Genomic DNA, 21,197 nt, shown 5'->3' with positions numbered 1-21,197 from the left:
TTGGAGAATTTTGAGCATTAATTTACTAGTGTGTGAGATGAGTGCAATTGTGCGGTAGTTTGAGCATTCTTTGGCATTGCCTTTCTTTGGGATTGGAATGAAAACTGACCTTTTCCAGTCCTGTGGCCACTGCTGAGTTTTCCAAATTTGCTGGCATATTGAGTGCAACACTTTCACAGCATCATCTTTCAGGATTTGAAATAGCTCAACTGGAATTCCATCACCTCCACTAGCTTTGTTTGTAGTGATGCTTCCTAAGGCCCACTTGAGTTCACATTCCAGGATGTCTGGCTCTAGGTGAGTGATCACACCATCGTGATTATGTTGGTCATGAAGATCTTTTTTGTACAGTTCTTCTGTGTATTCTTGCCACCTCTTCTTGATAACTTCTGCTTCTCTTAGGTCCATACCATTTCTGTTGTTTATCGAGCCCGTCTTTGCATGAGGTGTTCCCTTGGTATCTCTAATTTTCTTGAAGAGATCTCTAGTGTCAGTAGTAGTAAAAAGGATCTTCATGCAAAAAAAATACAGTCTGATACACCAACTGTTAAGACAAATGAATAGGTCACTTCAAACATTTGGGTGAAGAAAAAAAAAATTGAGGTATTGTTTTTCCTCGTTATTGAATGTCATTGTATTTTTATAATTCATGCTCATATAGTTAGTTTTCATCCTTCTATTTTGCTTACTTGAGCAATTATTTCCACATTGTATAAAATTATAATTTCAAAACTTAAAAAAAAAATGTATAGTTGATTACAATATTGTGCTGCTTTCAGGTGTACAGCAAAGTGATTCAGTTATTTCTTTTCAGATTATATCAGTATCTCATTATGGGTCATTATAGGATGTACAGTAAATCCTTGTTGCATGTCTGTTTTATGGGTAGTAGTTTGTATCTGTTCATCTCATACTTGTTTTCAATAAGTAGATTTTTCCACTGAATTTTATTCTTCGGAAAAAATGGTATAGAGAATTTTTTTTTAAAACAAAATCTTAGGGCAGGTATTAAGACACTCTCCTGGGGGCATTGTTCATTACCTCTGCTTTGTGAGATGTACACAGAAAAGTAATAATGCTGAAAACGATATCTGCCATTTATCAAAATGTAATGTCTATCCAAAATGTATTATCTATTCATTTATCAAAGTGTATTATCTACCAAGGCTTGGACATTTAGGAATTTTGCACATTACCTTTAATGACTTGCAAAACAGATGTATTGGTTTTCCAGATAAAGAAACAGAAATACAGATTAGAGAGCTTCCCAGAAGTCACACAGAGACAGCAGTGATGGGATCTTTGGGTTAGTCCATCATGTTCCTCCTCCAAGTTCAATTTCTGCCTTTGTTCCTGTAATAAGAACCTGGGGGAAAATTCTTAACCTCCGACTTTCTATTTGCTTTTTCTGTAATGTGTATGAGTGTTATTAGATTAATTCACTGTTTATCTAACATCTGATGTTTGTGTGAGATTCTGTGCTAGGAACAAGGTGATTTAACCTACAAATTAATACCAATTCTGTAAAGAGTGTTTTGGGAGTGCAGGGAAGCAGATGAGAGAGAAGCAGATGCTCAGTGGTGTTGCCTTAGAGCAAGAAGCATTGGAGCTGAACTAGAGCAGTGGGGTAGTGGCAGACTGCAGTCCACGGAGTCACAAAGAGTCCGACGTGACTGAATGACTGAGCATGCACACGCGCGCACGTGGGGCTTGAATGGGCAGGAATGACAGAAGAGCCTTAGAGGCGGTCAGCACAGCCTGATCAGGGGCCCAGGAGATGGGAAGCAGATTGGGTTCTTCCAAGTAGGAGATTGTCTTAAGTTGAAGTAGAGTTCATTTATAATGTTGTCTTTCTGGTTTACAGCAAAAAGATTCAATTGCACATATGTATTTTTAAATTATAGGTTGTTACAATGGTGAAAAGAGTTCCCTGTGCTCTACAGTAGGACCTGGTCGTAGTAGGGGTGTACTAGTTTGTTAATACCAAACTCCTAATTTATCCCTTCCCCACCCGCTTTCCCTTTTCGTAACCAGTTTGTTTCCTGTGTCTGTGAGTCTGTTTCTGTTTCGTAGATAATTTCTTTTGTGTCACATTTTAGATTCACATACAAGTGACTTGGGCCTTCCCTGGTGGCTCAGTGGTAACGAATCTGCCCACATGCAGGAGACCCGGGTTTGATCCCTGGGTCAGGAAGATCCCCTGGAGGAGGAAATGACAACCCACCCCAGTGTTTGATGTCGTATGGTGTCACATTTGTCTTTGTCTGACTCTGGTCACTTAGTGATATCTCTAGGTCCATCCGCATTGCCGCATATGGCATTATTTCCTTCTCTTTACGGCTGAGTAATAGTCCATCGTGTATGTGCACCAGGTTTCCTTCTGGTGATGGACATTTAGGTTGCCTTCATGTCTTGACTGGAGAAGACAATGGCACCCCACTCCAGTACTCTTGCCTGGAAAATCCCATGGACGGAGGAGCCTGGTGGGCTGCAGTCCAGGGGTTGCTAAGAGTTGGACATGACTGAGCGACTTCACTTTCAATTTTCACTTTCATGCATCGGAGAAGGAAATGGCAACCCGCTCCAGTGTTCTTGCCTGGAGAACCCAGGGACAGGGGAGCCTGGTGGGCTGCTGTCTATGGGGTCGCACAGAGTCGGACACGACTGAAGTGACTTAGCAGCAGCAACAGCAGCAGCATGTCTTGACTATCGTAAAAAGTGCTGCAGTGAACACTGGGTGCATGTATCTTTTTGAATTAGAGTTTTCTCCGGGCATATGTCCGGGAGTGGAATTGCAGGATAATATGGTAACTCTACTTTTAGTTTTTTTAAGGAACCTCCATACTGTTCTCCTTAGTGGTAGCACCAATTTTTATTCCCACCAACAGTGTCTGAAGGTTCCCTTTTCTCTACACCCTTCTCCAGAATTTATTTATTTATAGACTTTTTAATGATGGCCATTCTGACTGGTGTGAAGTGATATCTGATTGTAGTTTTGATTTACATTTCTATGACAGTTAGCAGTGTTGAGCTTAATTTTGTGTACCTATTGGCCATCTGTAAGCTTTCTTCAGAGAAATGTCTTTTTAGGTCTTCTGCCCATTTTTTGATTTGGTGGTTTGTTATTTTGAATTGTATGAGTTGTTTATATATTTTGGAAATTAAGCCCTTGTTTGCAAATATTTTCTCCCAGTCTGTAAGTTGTCTTTTTATTTTGTTTATGGTTTCCTTTGCTGTATGAAAGCTTATAAGTTTAATTAGTTTATTTTTGCTTTTATTTCTGTTGCTTTGGGAGACTGACCTGAAGTCAGAATGTTTTGCCTGTGTCCTCTCCTCGGAGTTTTATGGTGCCCTATTTTGTATTTAAGTCTTTAAACCATTTTGAGTTTTTTTGTGTGTGTGTGTATGGTGTGAGGGAGTGTTCTGACTTCATTGATTTACATACCAAGTAGGAGATTTTTGCAAGATCTACCTTGGGGCCAGATTTATGGAGGCTTTTGAGAAGGCTATGATGTTGATAAATTTAAGACTTCTTCTATGCCTAATATTCTAAATGATAATCATTCTAAATATTTACTGAATCCCCACAATGTGTGAAGCCTGGCGCTTTCTGTAGTGTGCTTAGAAGTGGCCCTTCCCTCCTTTTCTCCCCAGAGTTCTGCATTCATTATCTACATGTTATGGGTCAGGGCAGGACAAAAATCTAAATGTATGCTATATTAACTTCCTGAGGCTGTTGGAATAACTTCCCAACCAGCTTGATGACTTACAGCATTTTTCTCACTGTTTCAGGGGCTGAACTCTGAAATCCACTTTCGCTCTGCAGGCCGTGGGGGGAAATCTGTTCCTTGACTCTAAGTAGCTTCTGGTAGCTGACAGTATTCCTTGCCTTGGAGGACCACATCACTCGAACTCCGCCTCCAGCTTCACACCTCCCTCTCTTCTTTGTGTTTATTTTTCTTCTTCTGACTGTGAACTTTCCCTCTGCCTCTGTCTACAAGACACTTGTAATGGCACCCAGAAAATCTACAGTTTTTTCTTTGTTGCAGTGGCTTTAATCATATCTCCAGAGACGTTTTTGCCCCTCAAGTACAGTAGTATTTACAAGTTCTAGGCATTAAGACCTGATAACTTTGTGTGGCCATTATTCAACCAACCACACTCATCACATATAACTATTGAACATCTCATCTCTCTCACTGTATCATCCTCAGCGGTACTCACCCCACAATATAGATACCGGCTGTAAAACTTTTAACAGTGAGCAGTGTGTGATGTGTTTACTCAAGAATGAACAGTGCTGGTTGCTGGAGAGCGAGGTAAACAAAGGCCTTCAAGACAGCAGGGTGAGACCTGTGACTGGAGTGAGCGCAGGGCGCTATGACAAATTCGAGGGTTTCCTAACCCAGTCGTGGTTAAGCAGGGGAGGCTACCTGGAGGAGGTGAGATTCCCCCATGGTTCTGAGGAATAAGTAGGAGTTCACCAAGAAGTGGGGAAAGAAAGTTCCAGAAAAAATTGCCTTTGCAGATGCCTGGAGGCCTAGAAAAAAGATTGGCAAAAGGGATAAAGAGGGAATGGATGTATTCTGAGGCTACTGAGAAGGCAGGCCTGGCGGGGATGGGTGACTGATGAGCTGGGCAGGAGGATGCAGGAGGGAGGGTCAGGGCAGAATACCCTTCTGCTCCGGGCATCCAGGTTCATTCAATGAGACAAAGGACACAGGTGGGAAAGACTGGACACAAGATGAATCGTTTGGTTTGGGAGCGTTGTTTATTCCCCAAATCCATTTGTCTCTGGCTCTGTCTCTCTTTTAGATGTTAAAAACCACCCTGGCCAAGGATAAGGCTGCATCCTTTGCCAAGTTGGCAGTTTTCTTTGTCATTTATTCTCACACACAAAACCTTGGCATACTGCCAGGAAATGATTCATATGTAAATTATCTGGAGTTAAAATCATGAATCACTTAACATAAATAATGGTGGATGGTTGAATAATGTAAGTTCAGTACAGTTCGAGAGAGAAGTGATGTTCATCTTGTGTTTAGAAATAATTTTTCTGGAAAATGTAACCTAGAGAGCATCTTTATATATTAGAAACAGTGATTACATACGGGCTGTTTAAGAAGTAGGAAGATAGCATTTGTAAAGATTTTTGTGCACCGTTCCATTTTGCTTCTGAGGATGGTTTACTTTAAAAAGTGGATTGTTCCTTCAAAGACATTTTTACAGACATAGTCAGAGGTTGGGAAACAAATAGCTCCCACATCCCAACAAAAACCTTCAGTATGTGCACAGAATACTAGGCATTGTTGAGTAGCATACAGCAAGCCAAGAAAATAAAGAGCGGTGGAAAAAATGTTGTTGGAATATCCACTTAATATTTGACACATAACACGGCCGGAGGCCCAGGGCTAAGTCGCTTACAGTGCATGCCAGAAGAGGCTCTGCGGTGCCTTGCGTGAAGATGACTTTGGAGAGGTGCAGGCTCCCTGAGTGCTGGACTCTATTTTAGCTCCAGTCTGGGTGCATTCTTGGGGTACTGGTGATGTGAATTATTTTATATATGTCCCTGGAAATTAGCATCACATGCAGAGCCCCTGAATAGAGGCACATTTACAGACTCCCCCCAACCTCAGGCGACGGAGAGGCGAGAGGAGAGCTGACAAGATAGATCCATTTAGCTTCAAAATCAAACGCCTGTTTTACTACAGTGTCGATTTGGCGTCACACAGTGAAGTAAACTCATTCGGTTGCCTTACCTGTTCACAGAGACACAGCCACCTTTGCGGTTACTGTGATTAAGGACCCGGTTGGCACAGATGAGCCAAAGGCTTCTAAAGAAGTGTGTGAACACGGACCGTTTTTTGAGTCTTTGTCCCCGTGGCCACAAGGGCTCGGCTGCCAGCTGCTTGCCTTGGGAGGGCCCAGGGCTCTGTGCCTGCCTGGTGATGCTGCCGCTCTGTAAGTCAGCGCTGTGCGGCCGGAGCCGGGTCGGCAGCCCTGCGGCCTCTCCGCCGTGGTCGGTTCCGGTCTGAGACCTGCCCTCTTCCCCGGGCGCCGAGTCCAGAGCCAGCCGCGTCTTCCCAGCCCTGCTCATCAGTAGGCATAGATGCTCTGCTTGGTACAAAGCCTAGTGTGGTGCTGCCTTGAGTCTACCTCAGGGCGATGCTAACTCTAGTTCCAGCCTTTCAAGGAATCAGTTTCAGGTTGACAGCTGTCATTTTCATTTTGAAAGATTCCAAAAGATGTCAGCTTGGATGTCAGGAATCTAGGTTTGCATCCCCCTACTCAAAGAACTGTTCTAAGAACAAGTGTGGAGATGTTACTCAAGCACCCTGTACAGTGACAGAAAGGGACTCGTTTCCTGGGGAATGGTGGTTTTCTTTCCCCTGTGTGTGTGCTAAGTCATTCAGTCATGTCCAGCTCTTTTCGACCCTATGGACTGTAACCCGCCAGGCTCCTCTGTCTGATTTCCCAGGCAAGAGTACTGGAGTGGGTTGCCATGCCTTCCTCCAAAGGATCTTCCCGACCCAGGGATTGAACACACATCTCCTGAGGCTCCTGCATTGCAGGCAGATTCTTTATCACTAAGCCCCCAGGGAAGCCCTTTTCTTTCCCCTGCTGCTAAGTCGCTTCAGTCGTGTCCGGCTCTGTGCGACCCCATAGACGGCAGCCCACCAGGCTCCCCCATCCCTGGGATCCTCCAGGCTTCTGTTTAGTGTTTGCAGCGTCATTTGCCAACGTTTGGACAAACACGGTGCATTCAACACTCAAAACACACCACTCACCATGTGCAGGACGCTGCAACAGACTTTTGTCTGGATATTATTTATTCGCTTGTTATAGTTTATGCTTCCATCTATTGTCCAGAAATATTTGAGCTTTGGGTAAAAATACACACATACGTGGAGGCATGGAGATAAGAGAGGAACCATGAATGGTATACTGGACTAGAGCTAAGATAATGGTCTCACTACTGCAGTGGGGCATTCAGGTTAGTTCTGAGATTGATGAGAGCAGAGGAGGCAAAAAGGGTGATGAGAGGGGCACACGCATGATGGATATACATGCACGCATGTGTATCTGGGTACTAAATGATAGCTCTTATAAGGTAAACTTACATAAAGAAAACTGTTTGAAAACCTAAAGTGTATAATAGGGCAATTAGCAGTCTTACAGAACGTTCCCTAAATTCTAAACAATTCATTATCACAGTTAACGAGGATCAACAAATGTGACATTATGGAGAGATTTTTAACATCTCATAATAGAGCAGTCGTTGTTCATGATTCATGGGCTGGCATACTAAGAATAATTCCTTAATGCCATGAGTACACATTTTGCTACGGTGCTGATCCCACCACAGTGCCCACCAGGACTGACAATCAGGCGGTGTTTTCAGAGAAGTGATTAGAGTTGAAATGAGGATGGTGGTCCCCGTGGTACTACCTGTTTCCTGACTTCTGAAATACAAGATAGGGAACAGCTATCTGGTGAGTGGTTTCATACCCAAATACAGAGGAAGAAAGTTTCTTTTTTCACAAATTTCAACACAAAAGTCAAATTCATGTTGGTAAATAGTTTAAAACCTAAAAGTGTTTATAAGGCTGGAAGTTGTATCCCATAAGTATGCCAAATTTCCTCACATGCTGTCTTCATTTCTGAGTGATACTGGGAGGGAAAAGCGATTCCAGCTGCATTACAAAGCGCAGGGTGGGAAGCCCAAGCTCTCACAGCATCATGAGCTCTTAAAGTGTTGGGAATGAAGAAGAGGCAGGAGGGAGCGTGCCTTACAGTCCAGATAGCACACCGAGCCCTGCGAGGGCTGTCTGAAGTCCTGTTAGTTTCCATCCTGTCCCCAGGGTGTGGTTTGTCTGCGCTCCTGCAGGCTCAGGACCACAGCCCGTGTTGTCCTCTGGCACTCGGGAACAGAGCCTGTTCCGTCGTGTCTGATCCTCCCCTCTGAACCCTCTTCCCCAGGAACATCTGATTGAGAACGAAGTGTCGATCCTGCGCAGGGTGAAACATCCGAACATCATCATGCTGATTGAGGAGATGGAGACCGCCACCGAGCTCTTCCTGGTGATGGAACTGGTCAAGGTAAGAGACGGAGAGACCCCAGGAGAGTCCGTTAAGTGCTGGATCCCGAGACTTAGCGGTATTCTCAGAGACCCTTCCTGGAAATGCACGTTGCTGCCTTGAAACTTTCGTTATTTGTGAGTGGGTGTTGATTCATTTGCACGGCACTTGGGTCATTTTTTTTTCCCCTCTCCTTCAGGCTGATGAGCTTTGTTTGTCGCCTCATAGCCCTGCCACTGTTGATTTTTTTAATTAAGCTTGTTTTTATTTTGTACTGGAGTATACTCGATTAACAACATTGTGATAGTTTCAGGTGGAAGGCAAAGGGACTCGGCCGTACGTATACATGTATCCATTCTCCTCCAAACCCCCGTCCCATCCAGGCTGCCACATGGCATTGAGCAGAGTTCCCTGTGCTGGACAGTAGGTCCTTGTTGCTTCTGCAGTTTAAACATGGCAGTGTGTACACGTCCATCGCAAGCTCCCTAAGTATCCCTTCCTCCCACCCTTCCCACTTGGTAACCGTAAATTCGTTCTCTACGTCTGTGAGTCTGTTTCTGCCACTGTTGATGTTTTGATGTGTTCTTTTACATGTTCTCTAGGGTGGAGATCTCTTCGACGCAATTACCTCTTCGACCAAGTACACGGAGAGGGATGGGAGCGCCATGGTGTACAACCTGGCCAACGCCCTCAGGTACCTCCACGCCCTCAACATCGTGCACCGAGACATCAAGCCCGAGAACCTCTTGGTACGTTGTCTCTGCCTTTCTGTTCCAACTCAGGCCTCTCTCCCTTTAGAGTGACGGGAATCACAGACTGTGCAGACTGTGACATTTTAAAATCTATACCAACCCTGCAAGTAAGGGGCCAAGAGAATTTAAATCTAGAAAATCAAATCAGTGGCCATAAAGTCTTAATGGATTTCTTGAACTGATCTGCACTTCCGCATTTACTGTTTATCAGACATTAGAAAGCGTATTTTCTTTCTTCTTTTCTTGAAAAGTTCTTTGTTTGTGGCTGTGCTGGGTCTTTGCTGCTGTGTGGGCTTTGCTTCAGTTGTGGTGTGGGGGCTTCTCACTGCAGTGGCTTCTCTGGCTGTGGAGTGTGGACTCGAGGGCAGGCAGCTCAGTAGTTGAAGAACATGGGCTCAGTGGGAGCGTGGGTTCAGTAGTGGTGGCTCCGCGGCACATGGGCTCTTCCGAGACCAAGGATCAAGCCTGTGTCTCCTGCGTTGGCAGGCAGAGTCTTTACCTGTGAGCCACAAGGGAAGCCCAGAAAACCCATTTTCATTTATGTTTTAATGGATGGTACTAACTGGAGAAAGACAAACAGGAAATTACTTTATGATGCAAAAAATTCTGCTGCATAAATTGGTGACAGAATTAGAGGCTCATAGACAGAAGTGGAAGGGTTCACTTGTGTGCAGGACAGAACTTTGAAAACCTAACATAGTCTGTTCAGCTCAGCTTTGTGGGTATGGAGATTGAGCCCCAGGGATGCTGACTCTTCTTGTTGGGAAGTCTTTATCCTGCTGCTCTACAGAGGAGAGGCTACTCTGTTACGGTGCTCGGCGTCACAGTCTGGCCCCAGTTCACCCTTCCAGCCTCTTGTCCTGGTCCTCCCTTCCCTACCCATCTGGCCAGCACAGCACTTACCTTAAAGCTAGATGTAACTCACTGAATGGTGGCCTTAATCACTAAACGTAGCTTGCTGACTGGGGACAGTCCTTATGTCTACACTGTAGAGAAATTTCAGAGAAGGCAGTTTGGGAGTTCTCCCTACACAGATCCACCAGTAAAGATATTAGGCCTCTCTGTTCCCGACTTTCAGGGCCGAGCATCACCATCATCATCCCTACTTTTTGGCAAGTGAGGTTATCTGCGTGAGTTCACGTGAGTTCATCCAAACACAGGTTTCCCCAGGCCCCAGAGTTGGTGAAAACCAGACTTTCATCAACAGTGTCAAACCTCATTGTTGATGTTCAAACTGGTCATCATAAAGTGATACAGTGTGCTCAGTCAGTAAAGAATCCACCTGCCAGTGCAGGAGACCTGGTTTTGATCCCTGGATCAAGAAGATCCCTGGAGAAGGATACGGCCACCCACTCCAGTATTCTTGCCTGGAACATTCCATGGACAGAAGAGTCTGGTGGGCTACATTCCTTGGAGTGGCAAGAGTTGGACACAACTTAGCAACTAAAGTGCCACCATACTGGTCTTGTTTGCAGCATCCTGTCCCCCAGCAAACAGGTTCATTTCATAAGATACTGAACAAGGCATGTCTTGACATCACCCCAGCCTCGTTGAGCAGAGGCAGTCAGTCCTGGTCACCTCTGGTTTCTGCTGCGCTACTATGGTTCTGTGATTTTATCATTTATTTATCTGTCATTTTCTCTAGGTCAGTTCAGTTCAATTGCTTGGTCGTGTCCGATTCTTTGCGACCCCATAGACTATAGCACACCAGGCCTCCCTGTCCATCATCAACTCCTAGAGTTTACTCAAACTCATGTCCATTGAGTTGGTGATACCATGCAACCATCTCATCCTCTGTCATCCCCTTCTCCTTCTGCCTTCAATCTTTCCCACCATCAGGGTCTTTTCCAATGAGTCAATTCTTCGCGTGACGTGGCCAAAGTATTGGGAGTTTCAGTTTCAGCATCAGTCCTTTCAATGAATATTCAGGATTGATTTCCTTTAGGATGGACTGATTGCGTCTCCTTGCAGTCCAGTGAATTCTCAAGAGTCTTCTCCAACACCACAATTCAAAAGCATCAATTCTTCGGCACTCAGCTTTCTTTATGGTCCAACTCTCACATCCATACATGACTACTGGAAAAACCATAGCTTTGACTAGATGGACCTTTGTTGGCAAAGTAATGTCTCTGCTTTTGAATATGCTATCTAGGTTGGTCATAACTTTCCTTCCAAGGAATAAGTGTCTTTTAATTTCATGGCTGCAGTCACCATCTGCAGTGATTTTGGAGTCCCCCAAAATAAAGTCTGTCACTGTTTCCACTGATTCCCCATCTATTTGCCATGAAGTGATAGGACCAAATGCCATGATCTTAGTTTTCTGAATGTTGTTTTAAGCCGACTATTTCACTCTCCTCTTTAACTTTCATCAAGAAGCTCTTTAGTTCTTCTTCACTTTCTGCCATAAGAGTGGTGTCATCTGCATATCTGCAATCTTGATTCCAGCTTGTGTTTCATCCAGCCAAGCATTTCTCATGATGTACTCTGCATATAAGTTAAATAAACAGGGTGACAATATGCAACCTTGACGTACTCCTTTCCCGATTTGGAACCAGTCTGTTGTTCCATGTCCAGTTCTAACTGTTGCTTCCTGACCTGCATACAGATTTCTCAAGAGGCAGGTCAGGTGGTCTGGTATTCCCATCTCCTAAAGAATTTTCCACAGTTTGTTGTGATCCACACAGTCAAAGGCTTTGGCATAGTTAATAAAGCAGAAATAGATGTTTTTCTGGAACTCTCTTGCTTTTTCGATGATGCAGCGGATGTTGGCAGTTTGATCTCTGGTTCCTCTGCCTTTTCTAAATCCAACTTGAAAATCTGAAAGTTCATGGTTCACATACTGTTGAAGCCTGGCTTGGAGAATTTTGAGCATTACTTTACTAGTGTGTGAGATGATTGCAATTGTGTGGTAGTTTGAACATTCTTTGGCGTTGCCTTTCTTTGGAATTGGAATGAACACTGACCTTTTCCAGTCCTGTAGCCACTGCTGAGTTTTCCAAATTTGCTGGCATATTGAGTGCAGCACTTTCACAGCATCATCTTTCAGGATTCTCAATAGCTCAACTGGAATTCCATCACCTCCACTAGCTTTGTTCATAGTGATGGCTTCTAAGGCCCACTTGACTTTGCATTCCAGGATGTCTGGCTCTAGGTGAGTGATCACACCATCGTCATTATCTGGGTCGTGAAGATCTTTTTTGTACAGTTCTTCTGTGTATTCTTGCCACCTCTTCTTGATATCTTCTGCTTCTGTTAGGTCCATACCATTTCTGTCCTTTATTGTGCTCATCTTTGCATGAAATGTTCCCTCGACATCTCTAATATTCTTGAAGACGTCTCTAGTCTTTCCCGTTCTCTAGGTCGTAGGCGCCCGTAGAGCAGGTGTATGTTCAGTCACCTGATCTCCTGGGCGCTGAGCGAGCACACAGTGGGAGAGAAGTCCATGCTGGTGACTGGCCGCGGTGGTCACTCAGCTCACCTGAAGCGGACACTCACACCCAGGTCTTTGCACCCTGCGTCCTGCGTGCAGCAGACCAGCAATTGCTGAGCGGAGCTGCTTTGATGCGTAGGCTGAGGCGCCGTTCCTGGGCCCTCCTGATCCACAGTTCTGTTCCCCTTTGGACAGTGCCGTTTGATCACTTTTCAGCATCCACTTACAAGCGTGTGACGTTTGTTTTCTTACCGTCTTCTGCCTTCAGGGAATGTGTTTTCTTTCTGTTAGGAAAATAAATACCCCTGGTGTGTGAAGCACGATGTGTCATGGGGTTGGCGTTCTGACCTCTGAGGAGGAGTGGGGACAGTGGCGAAGCAGGCCTCGGGCACATGAGGCCCCGCCGTCCTGCTGCTGCACCGGGAGGCTCGGGGCGTGGTAGCGTCCCCCCAACCCCGCCACCGCCGGCCGAGCAGAGGTGACAGGGCTCCCCGGTGTTCCTGAGGACACCCTGCCCTCCACGGCCCCCATCCCTCAGCCTTTGCTCTCATTACCCGTCAGGGAAGAGACCGTGGTGGGGACTGACCGCCCCAGCCTGCCGCGTCTCGGGCGGCGGCCAGGAGACCAGAGTCAGGGCCTCATCTGCCTCCCCTGCCCCGGCCCCACCCGCCCCAGCCCCGCTCTGCCGCCCAAAGGGGAGGAGGAGGAGGAGGAGGAGGAGGAGGATGGTCAACCTGGATGAGACCTGCATGAGGCTCCCCTGTGACATGCGAGGCCCCTGGGGTCAGGCTGTGGACACTCTTCATCGCACGTCTCAGTAAGATACGTGTCTGCCACTGCCGACCCAAGGGGACCCCCGGCAGACCTAGAGACAGTTAGCACGCTGGCGTCAGCCCGGGATGAGAGAGTGCCATCGCGGCGCTAGAAGCCAGTCCACAGAGGGGCTGCCAGCCCCTGCTACTCTGAGAGAATCCTATCTGTGAGCACCAGGGCATTCAGACGTCTCATTTGCATCCCCTCGTCTGGCAGCTGTGTCGTAATTTAAACCCTGCCAGCAGAGATGTATGGGTCGCCGTGTCAGGGAGCACAGGGGTGGCCATTAATGCCATGAGTTACAGCCGGTGGTGCCCGGTCAGAGTTAACTGTGAGAGACCAGTGATAAATTCCGCCTTTCCAGGGGTTCTGGGGACAGGGGAGAGGAGAGGGCTGGTTTCTCATATTTGAGGTCCTTCTAAATCACGATGCTGACATTTTATTTAGAGAACTTGCAGCATGCAGTTTGTATGTGGGATGTTTTGCATCTGAGAGCAGCTTGAGACAGGGCCTCTTCGCTGGTGGCGGAGCATCTGCGCACAGCAGAGCCGGCGTTCCCACGCGGGTGCTGGGCTACGTCCTCCCCAGGGTCTGTACGCCCTGTAGCCTTTCAGACTACAGGGGAGTGCAGCGGATGGGAGTGGACTTGTTTGGAATCCCACTTGGCCACCCGCTCGAAACTTGATTTTGCCGGGCCTCGGTTTCCTCGTCTGTAAAGTAGAATAACAGCTCCCTTCCTAGTTGCCCAGCAGGGTGACTACAGAAGTGCGATGAGACGGTGTTTGGGAGACTGTGGGAATCTTCCAGGCCTGCGAGAACTGAACTCTGCCAGAATGAGGCCTTGGAGTCGCTCTGCGTTTATCACCTCTTCCTTAAGATTGGTCTCCTAAAGCAAAGCCCTGCGTGTGCCAGTGTTGGCCTCTTAAAGGAGTCTCATAAGTGTGTGTGTGTGTACCTGCAGATGTATAGGTGTGTATATATATTTTCCTACTTTAAAGACAATCTCCAGCTAAAACTTGAAATTTGCTTATGTTCTTTTTCACATATTTGCCTCTGTGTCTAGCACTGACGAGAGATGAATCAGGTAAAATATTATCAGTTCAGGCTTGTCTGCCCTATTTGACACTTCCCTTTTGATGTTTAGCCAGAGTACCCCTTGCTCAAACATTGTTCAGTGACTATAGACTCTTCAGTCCCTTTCTGTTTATGCTCCTGCATCTGACTCTGAATTCCTTGTAGAGGATGTGAAAAATGGAACTTCTGGGACCTCTCAGTGTCCAACAACAGCTCTTAAATATCCCTAGGCATCCCTAAATTGAACGTCTAAAATAAACATGATTAAAAAAAAAAAAAGTACCTAATGAGTATATTGTAAAGTTGTAAAAACAAAATGACGTTAACAAAACTTTTTTTTACTCTCATGATACATTTAGAATTATAACGTTCTTATCACTGCAATTGCGTAGGGAATTTCTAAAGTCTGGGTTGCAATAAATGCATCATAAATTCTAACTATAATTCAGATTGTTCTCGTTAATGTTTACATTAAACGTAATGGATGGAAAGTCGCCCTAAGACTAAGCGTGACTAAGAACCTGGTTTCTGCTGCTTTAGGCTGAATCCTTAGTAGCTTTGAATATGCTTCTGCTGAGCTGTGGGCTGACGCAAAGTGATAAATATCTGTGAGGGCACCCAAATCCTCACCCTCAGTCCTGTGAAACTGGAAAGTCATAAAGATGCTTGCTGAACGTGGTCTTTGGTACATCAGCATGGAAGCAATTATTCAAGTACTGAGGTGAAAACTAATCCTCTTCAGCTGCTGAGAAGCATCCCAAGCGAGAAGGGTATTTCAGTGTCCCCCTTGAAAAATGCCTATTAAGATGGGGGTCATTGGCATTAGGAAGGCCTGAGGTTTTTGATGTTTTTTTTATTGAGGAGTATATAATAATCACTCCCCATCATTAAGTATCAGACTGATGGACGGTGTCGTTAATGTGCTTATCTTGAAAAAACATCATTTGCTAAATTTTTCTCTTCCTTTAGTAAGTAGTGATTTAGATAAAAATCTGGTTCCGTTCATAGTGGGAGACAAGGAAACACAAACAAACATGTTTAAAATGTAAAAGTAGAGGAAAGATATGACATAAGTACATATTAGGTTTTTGCAGTTATTTTGAAATTCAGTGTTTTCAGAATGGACATCTAAGAGGCAAATTGCTTATTAAAACTCATACGGTCAGGTCTCAGATTATGTTCTTATATACACTTGTTTGCTTCGAAAACCATCCATTTAAAATAACTTCCAGACTTTTATCCCATAAGGAAAGTCTGCTTATATATAAAATTAATTTTTCTGAATTATGGAACGAGCATGTGTTCATTGTAAACATTCTGGAAACTTCTGAAAAGTATAAAGAAGAAAAGTACAGTAACCTTTAATGCTGCCATCTAGCATAAGCTTAACATTTTAGGGTATTACTATATATATATATTATATTATATATATAATATATATATTATATATCAAATATTAAATATATATATAGTAATATATATTATAAAAAAGGAACATTCAAAATTATATATAATATATATTATATATTAAATATATATATAGTAATATATATTATATATTATATAATAATATATATTATATATTAAAGAAAAAGGAACATTCAAAATTATATATATATATAATTTTATATATATATAATTTTGAATGTTCCTTTTTCTTTAATACACTGAGTATTTGTATAGGATTAATATTTGCCTGAATTGTGCTTATTAGTGACTCCATAATATCACTGTAGGGATTTGCTATGATTTATTAAGTCATTAACCTGTTGGCCACTTATGTTGCTTCTATTTTTTAAAAACCAGAAGATGAATTCTGAGGTTGGCATTCTTGGGTATAACCTTTGGATCCATCTCTGTTCCCTTACAGCAGGTTCTTAGAAGTGAATTTACAGATCACAGGTTATTAAGGATATGAAGAAATTTACATAGGACTGCCATACTTTCTAGAAAAGTTGCTTCGATGTCAGCAAACACATCACATCCTCACCAGCATTGTTAAACCTTTTCCAAGATGATGATCCACCTGATCTAATCAGCCATTCCTTCCAGGAAAGAAGGAGCATTCACCCAGTCCTGATCTGAGCTTCATCTCATTTCACTCTCACACCAGCACTGTGAGCCAGGGACCAGCTGTTATCCCATTTCACAGATGATGAAACATGCCCAGGGTGGATGAGGGGCTTTCAGGGGTCAGGTCACCAGACAAATGGGTGGAGTGTTTCGTCCTGCAGGCTTGGGCTGTCTCATCCCAAAGATCATTTTCTTTCTAGATTTCCAAAGTTCTCCCCTAGGTTGGATCACTGTTTATACTCATCGTTGTCTAGAGAGCAAGTCCTAATTGTATCTTGTAAACTAAACATGTGAGTTGGAGAGCACCTAGTGCTTTAGTGGACAACCTCTAGTAAACACCATTTCTGAGGCTCTCAAGTGCCAACCCCCACCCCCACCCCGACACGCATGCAGCGGAGGTCAGCGTCCTGCCTTGAGGCTCAGGGGCCTCTCAAGCAAACCAGGTAAGCCGCCCACCTCCCCTCAGCATGCACGCGTGTTCATTCTACTAAATATCTATGAAATATTTTTTCCATATTTCACACAATCAAAATCACACGCAACATCTCTTAAAAAAAAATAGAGCTTTAAAAAGCAAGAGGGGGACTTCCCTGACGGTCCAGTGGTTGAGACGCCAGGCTTCTGATGCAGGGCCTGCAGGTTCAGTTCCCTGGTCGGGGGACTAAGATGCCACATGGCCAAAAATCAAAACACAAAACTAAAAAGCAGCAGAGATAAACCATGGACTTAATATCAGAAGGAGAGGTTTCTTATGATTTGTTGGTAAATGTATCTGTGTCATTTCTGCCCAATTCCAGAGGCTCCCCGCCTTGCCATCACTGAGGGAAAAACACTTCTGAGCATTCGCTGGTTTCTGTTCCAGGTGTGCGAATATCCTGATGGGACCAAGTCTCTGAAGCTGGGAGACTTCGGGCTGGCCACTGTGGTGGAAGGCCCACTGTACACTGTCTGCGGCACCCCGACTTACGTGGCCCCCGAAATCATTGCTGAAACCGGGTATGCCTCCTATGGGGTTGGGTTAGTGCTTGAACTCTGGGAACAGGTATATTTGCCATGACTGCTGCTGTGGACTCTCATGCCTCCCGGGAACATGGTGGGTGGGAGAGGCTGATCCCCGCACCGTGACTTTGATCCCAGGAACTCCAGTTTGTGCTTGTACTTCCAAGGGCCCTGGGCCTGGACCTCTGTCCCAAGGCCAGTCTTGGAATCCAGATAGTGGAGAGTTTGGGAGAAGAGCAGACACCTTTGTCCAAAGGGTAGTTCATTCATCTGCAGGAAACGAGTGGTTTGGTACTGAAAGGCCTTTTCCCCTAACAAACCAAGGCACGTCCTCCAGTCCTGTGGTGGGTTCGTGGGAGTGGTGTCTTGTCTCTCCTCCCACCCGCTCTGTTTCCCCAGCTATGGCCTGAAGGTGGACGTCTGGGCGGCTGGCGTGATCACGTACATACTGCTCTGTGGCTTCCCACCCTTCCGAAGGTCAGTGGCTCTTCAAGTGACCATCTTTGAACTGTAAAGTCTCTCCCTTTGATCGGGAAGCAGACATTCTACTCCTGGCAATCAGGACTGGAAGCGGGTCAATAAAAATGTCAGTAAAAAAATTGTATAAATGTACTGTTCACTTTTAAATCTTAATTTACAACCTATTAATGTATATTCCGCGTCCGCACTTTGGAGGCGACCCAGCCCTCTGCTCTGTGCCTGGCCCCCAGGGTTTCCCATGGTCATTCTTGCGTAAATCTCACCCCGCAGTCCAGTGTCTATGATTTCCATTCCCAGTCTTTTTCAAGAGTAGTGAGATTTAAAGATGCTCGCCAAGCAATCTGATCCTCCCAGGTAAGACTTTCTCCAGTTCTTAAGGGTTGTCTCTCCTACCTAATCTGACAGCTGTTTTTTTTTACCAACTCACTTTGCAGAGCATTTGACCTGGTTCTTGCAGACACAGGGAACTTATTCTTTTTCAATTAATTTTGTCCATTTACATACTATTTGGTTAAGGAGCATTACAAATACTTTTGGCATCAACAGGCCTGGGAAGAGCAGATTGACACTTGATGACCATACACTCACCTGCTGGGAGGACAGGTCACGGGCTCAGGGTGTGTGGTGGGGACACCCCTCCTGAGCGGTGTACGAACAGGGGCCGTGTGGGGCTTCGCTGTACTGTCTCTCTTTACCAGTGCCATCTCCCTCTGAAGCACATGAACACTTTGAAGCAGATGTTAATCTAATGATGCAAGTTCGATGGTTTTCCTCTGACTTTTCTTGAATGCTGTTTTCCTTTTAATCTTTTCATATGGTCATTTTACAACTGTTTGTAGAGTAGCTCCAGTGGGCCGGGCATCCTTCTAAGTTCTGGGAAGAGTGGGAAACAAGACTTACTCTGTAAGGCCATAGTGTTTGTAGTGTGCAGTCAGTCAGTAAGGGAAAAAATAGATTTATTTCTTCCCTCTCTCCTCCCACATTTTATTATAAAAGCTTTTTATTATACATGCTTTATTATAAAAGCTTTCAAACATACAGAAAAGTACAAAGACACGACATTTATCTTTTTTTAAAATGATCTATTTTTAAAATATATTTTTTAACACTGGGTCTTGGTTGTGGCATGTGGGATCTAGTTCCCTGACCAGAGATTAAACCTGGGCCCCCTGTATTAGGGGCATGGAGTCTTAGCCACTGGACCATCAGGGAAGCCCCTAATGATCACTTTTTAGTTGAGTTGAATAGTTGTTGTTGTTTTTGCTTACATTAAATACAGGAATAACACAGATATCAGTCTCTACTTTTGAGAGGCTTATTGGTTTGAAAACACAGCATGAGAATATTGATCAAGCAGAATAACTGAGCATGAGTTCATGCCAAGTTGAGGGCAGGCTCAGCTGAGCACTGGAAATCACAAAAGGTTTAATGCGAGATACAACTCTGGAGTGGGAACTCGTCCTCGTGGCGTGGCTTGGGTTTCTCTAGGTTGGGCTCTTTCCGTCTGGCCATCCATCAACATCTTGGTTTTCCACTGAGATCATTGCCAAGGTGGGTTATTCAGACTGTAGGATATGACATATCTTAGTTTTTACTGAAGAATAGATTTGTTCTAAAAGTAGGGCTATGAATCATTCTGTGGATCGATTGAGCCATTCTCTTGCCTGGGCTGGCCTAGCGGGAGCCTGAGGTCCAGTGTAGCTCACTCACATGCCTGGTAGCGGCTCAGTGTCAGCTGGGACCACAGATTTGACTTAGCCACGTGCCCTCCAGCATCTGAGAGCGAGCATGGGCTTCACACAATGGTGGTGACAGCTTCCTCAAAGCAGCCAGAGAGAGCAAGTTCCTGCCTGAGTACCTTCTAGATCTCTGCTTGCTTCACATTTCTTGATTAATGTCCCATTGATCAAATGAAATCAAATAGCTAAGCCTGGGGTAAATGTGGGAGAAGTTTGTGTCCATAGAAGGAGGGAAGTAATTCGGGGCTGTTTTTACAGTCACACGGTGCCCTAGCTGGTTTCAGTGATGACTTGCTTTGGGAACCAGTCAAACGCAGAGGGTAGTGGGGTTTGATAGCAGGTAACCCAAGGGCCTGGGGCTTCCCTAGTGACTCGGTAAAGAACTTGCCTGCCAATGCAGAAGATGTGGGTTCTATCCCTGGGTCAGGATTAGCCTTCCAGAAATGGCAACCCACTCCAGTATTCTTGCTTGGAGAATCCCATGGACAGGAGCCTGCCAGGCTGCAGTCCATAGCATCGCAGAATCAGACACACCTGAGCAGCCAACCAACGGCAACAAATCCAAGGTCCATTTACAGCAGAGTTTCCCTCTTTGGTTAAGCCAAGTTGAGAGCAGTTGGAGCAAGGTATGGAGGAGCAGTTGTAGAGGAATGTGTGCTCACAACTCCCTCTAGTGTTTCCATTTGCCAGTGCAGCCTAGAAGTTTTTTTTCTTTGACTTCCTTTTTACTGTTTAACAAAAGAAAGACTCGAATTAACAATACGTATCTATTGTGACTTGTTACCTTGTTCTCTCTGTGGGATCTTCAGATCAGTCTGGCTAATCAAAAGCAGTAGAAGTACATTCTGAAAGCTGCTGCCTTAGAGGTTATATTCAGAAGCTGGTCCTGTAACTCTAGATAGCTTACCTTTGAAAATGTTTTCCCTCTCTCATGTCATGTTGTGATGAAAGAGAATTTATTATGTTACATGTTAGTTGTGGAAGCATCTTCATAGCATAGAGAGACATTCTGGATAGATTTTATAACCTACTATAATAGAGTCGGACACGACTGAAGCGACTTAGCAGCAGTAGCAGCATAGAACTGGTGGAGAAGGAAATGGCAACCCACTCCAGTATTCTTGCTAGAGAATCCCAGGGACAGAGGAGCCTGGTGGGCTGCCGTCTATGGGGTCGCACAGAGTCGGACATGACTGAAACGACTTAGCATAGCATAATATAAAATATTTACATATTTTATATATCATATATATCAAACTATGGAAATGGTCCTTTAAATAATGATAAATGACTATGGTTTAAGATTAAGCAAATCTGCATAAATTTGCTTCTAAAATAAAAGTCTTTCAACAGATATCTCAAAATATTTTCATTGTTCTCTAAAAAAGATTAATTGAACCCAAAGCTTTTTAATTAAAATTGTTCCTTGGAATTGACAGTTTGAGCTTCTTTAACTCTAGCATTTCCCATTCTTTTTTCAGGATTTTCGGGCATTAGTCCTAGGCTGACATGTAATATTTCATTGTTACTGAGAAGAATGTTGCTTTTCCAGGGTTTAGGAATTGCCTAAGGAAGTCTGTTCTTAGGGCCACTGATAACAAATAATACTTGCCTGACTATCCTGAGATGTTTGACGTTTCTCTTAAACACACACCCATACCCCCTCTAAGTGAAATGTTTTGCACATCATTTGTGAAATAGCTTACGACATTTTTCAGGTTACCTCATCTGACCTTTAACACCTCGGCACTGGAAAGA

At 44.5% G+C, this 21,197-nt stretch overlaps 1 protein-coding gene across 12 annotated transcripts in view; it reads left to right on the top strand.

Annotated features, from left to right (window-relative positions):
• The window catches only part of DCLK2 (doublecortin like kinase 2), a 188,843-nt gene that overhangs the window by 158,122 nt on the left and 9,524 nt on the right, over nt 1-21,197 (top strand). For all 12 annotated transcript variants that reach the window (XR_015144122.1, XM_086346384.1, XM_086346391.1 and 9 more), the window contains 4 exons: nt 7,981-8,100; nt 8,682-8,828; nt 17,084-17,217; nt 17,620-17,697. Coding sequence is in view for 11 of the 12 variants with exons in the window: in XM_086346384.1 (XP_086202510.1) it covers nt 7,981-8,100; nt 8,682-8,828; nt 17,084-17,217; nt 17,620-17,697 (479 nt within the window). In the remaining variant the exon portion in view is untranslated. The remainder of the gene's footprint in view (nt 1-7,980; nt 8,101-8,681; nt 8,829-17,083; nt 17,218-17,619; nt 17,698-21,197) is intronic.

The sequence above is a fragment of the Bos grunniens genome, chromosome 17 (genome assembly GCF_055505025.1).
Source record: "Bos grunniens cultivar Pamir isolate PY7600 chromosome 17, Bosgru_T2T1.0, whole genome shotgun sequence".
Taxonomy (NCBI): Eukaryota; Metazoa; Chordata; class Mammalia; order Artiodactyla; family Bovidae; genus Bos; species Bos grunniens.
Note: the sequence above shows the minus strand (reverse complement) of the source record. Positions and strands in the feature narration are given on the sequence as shown.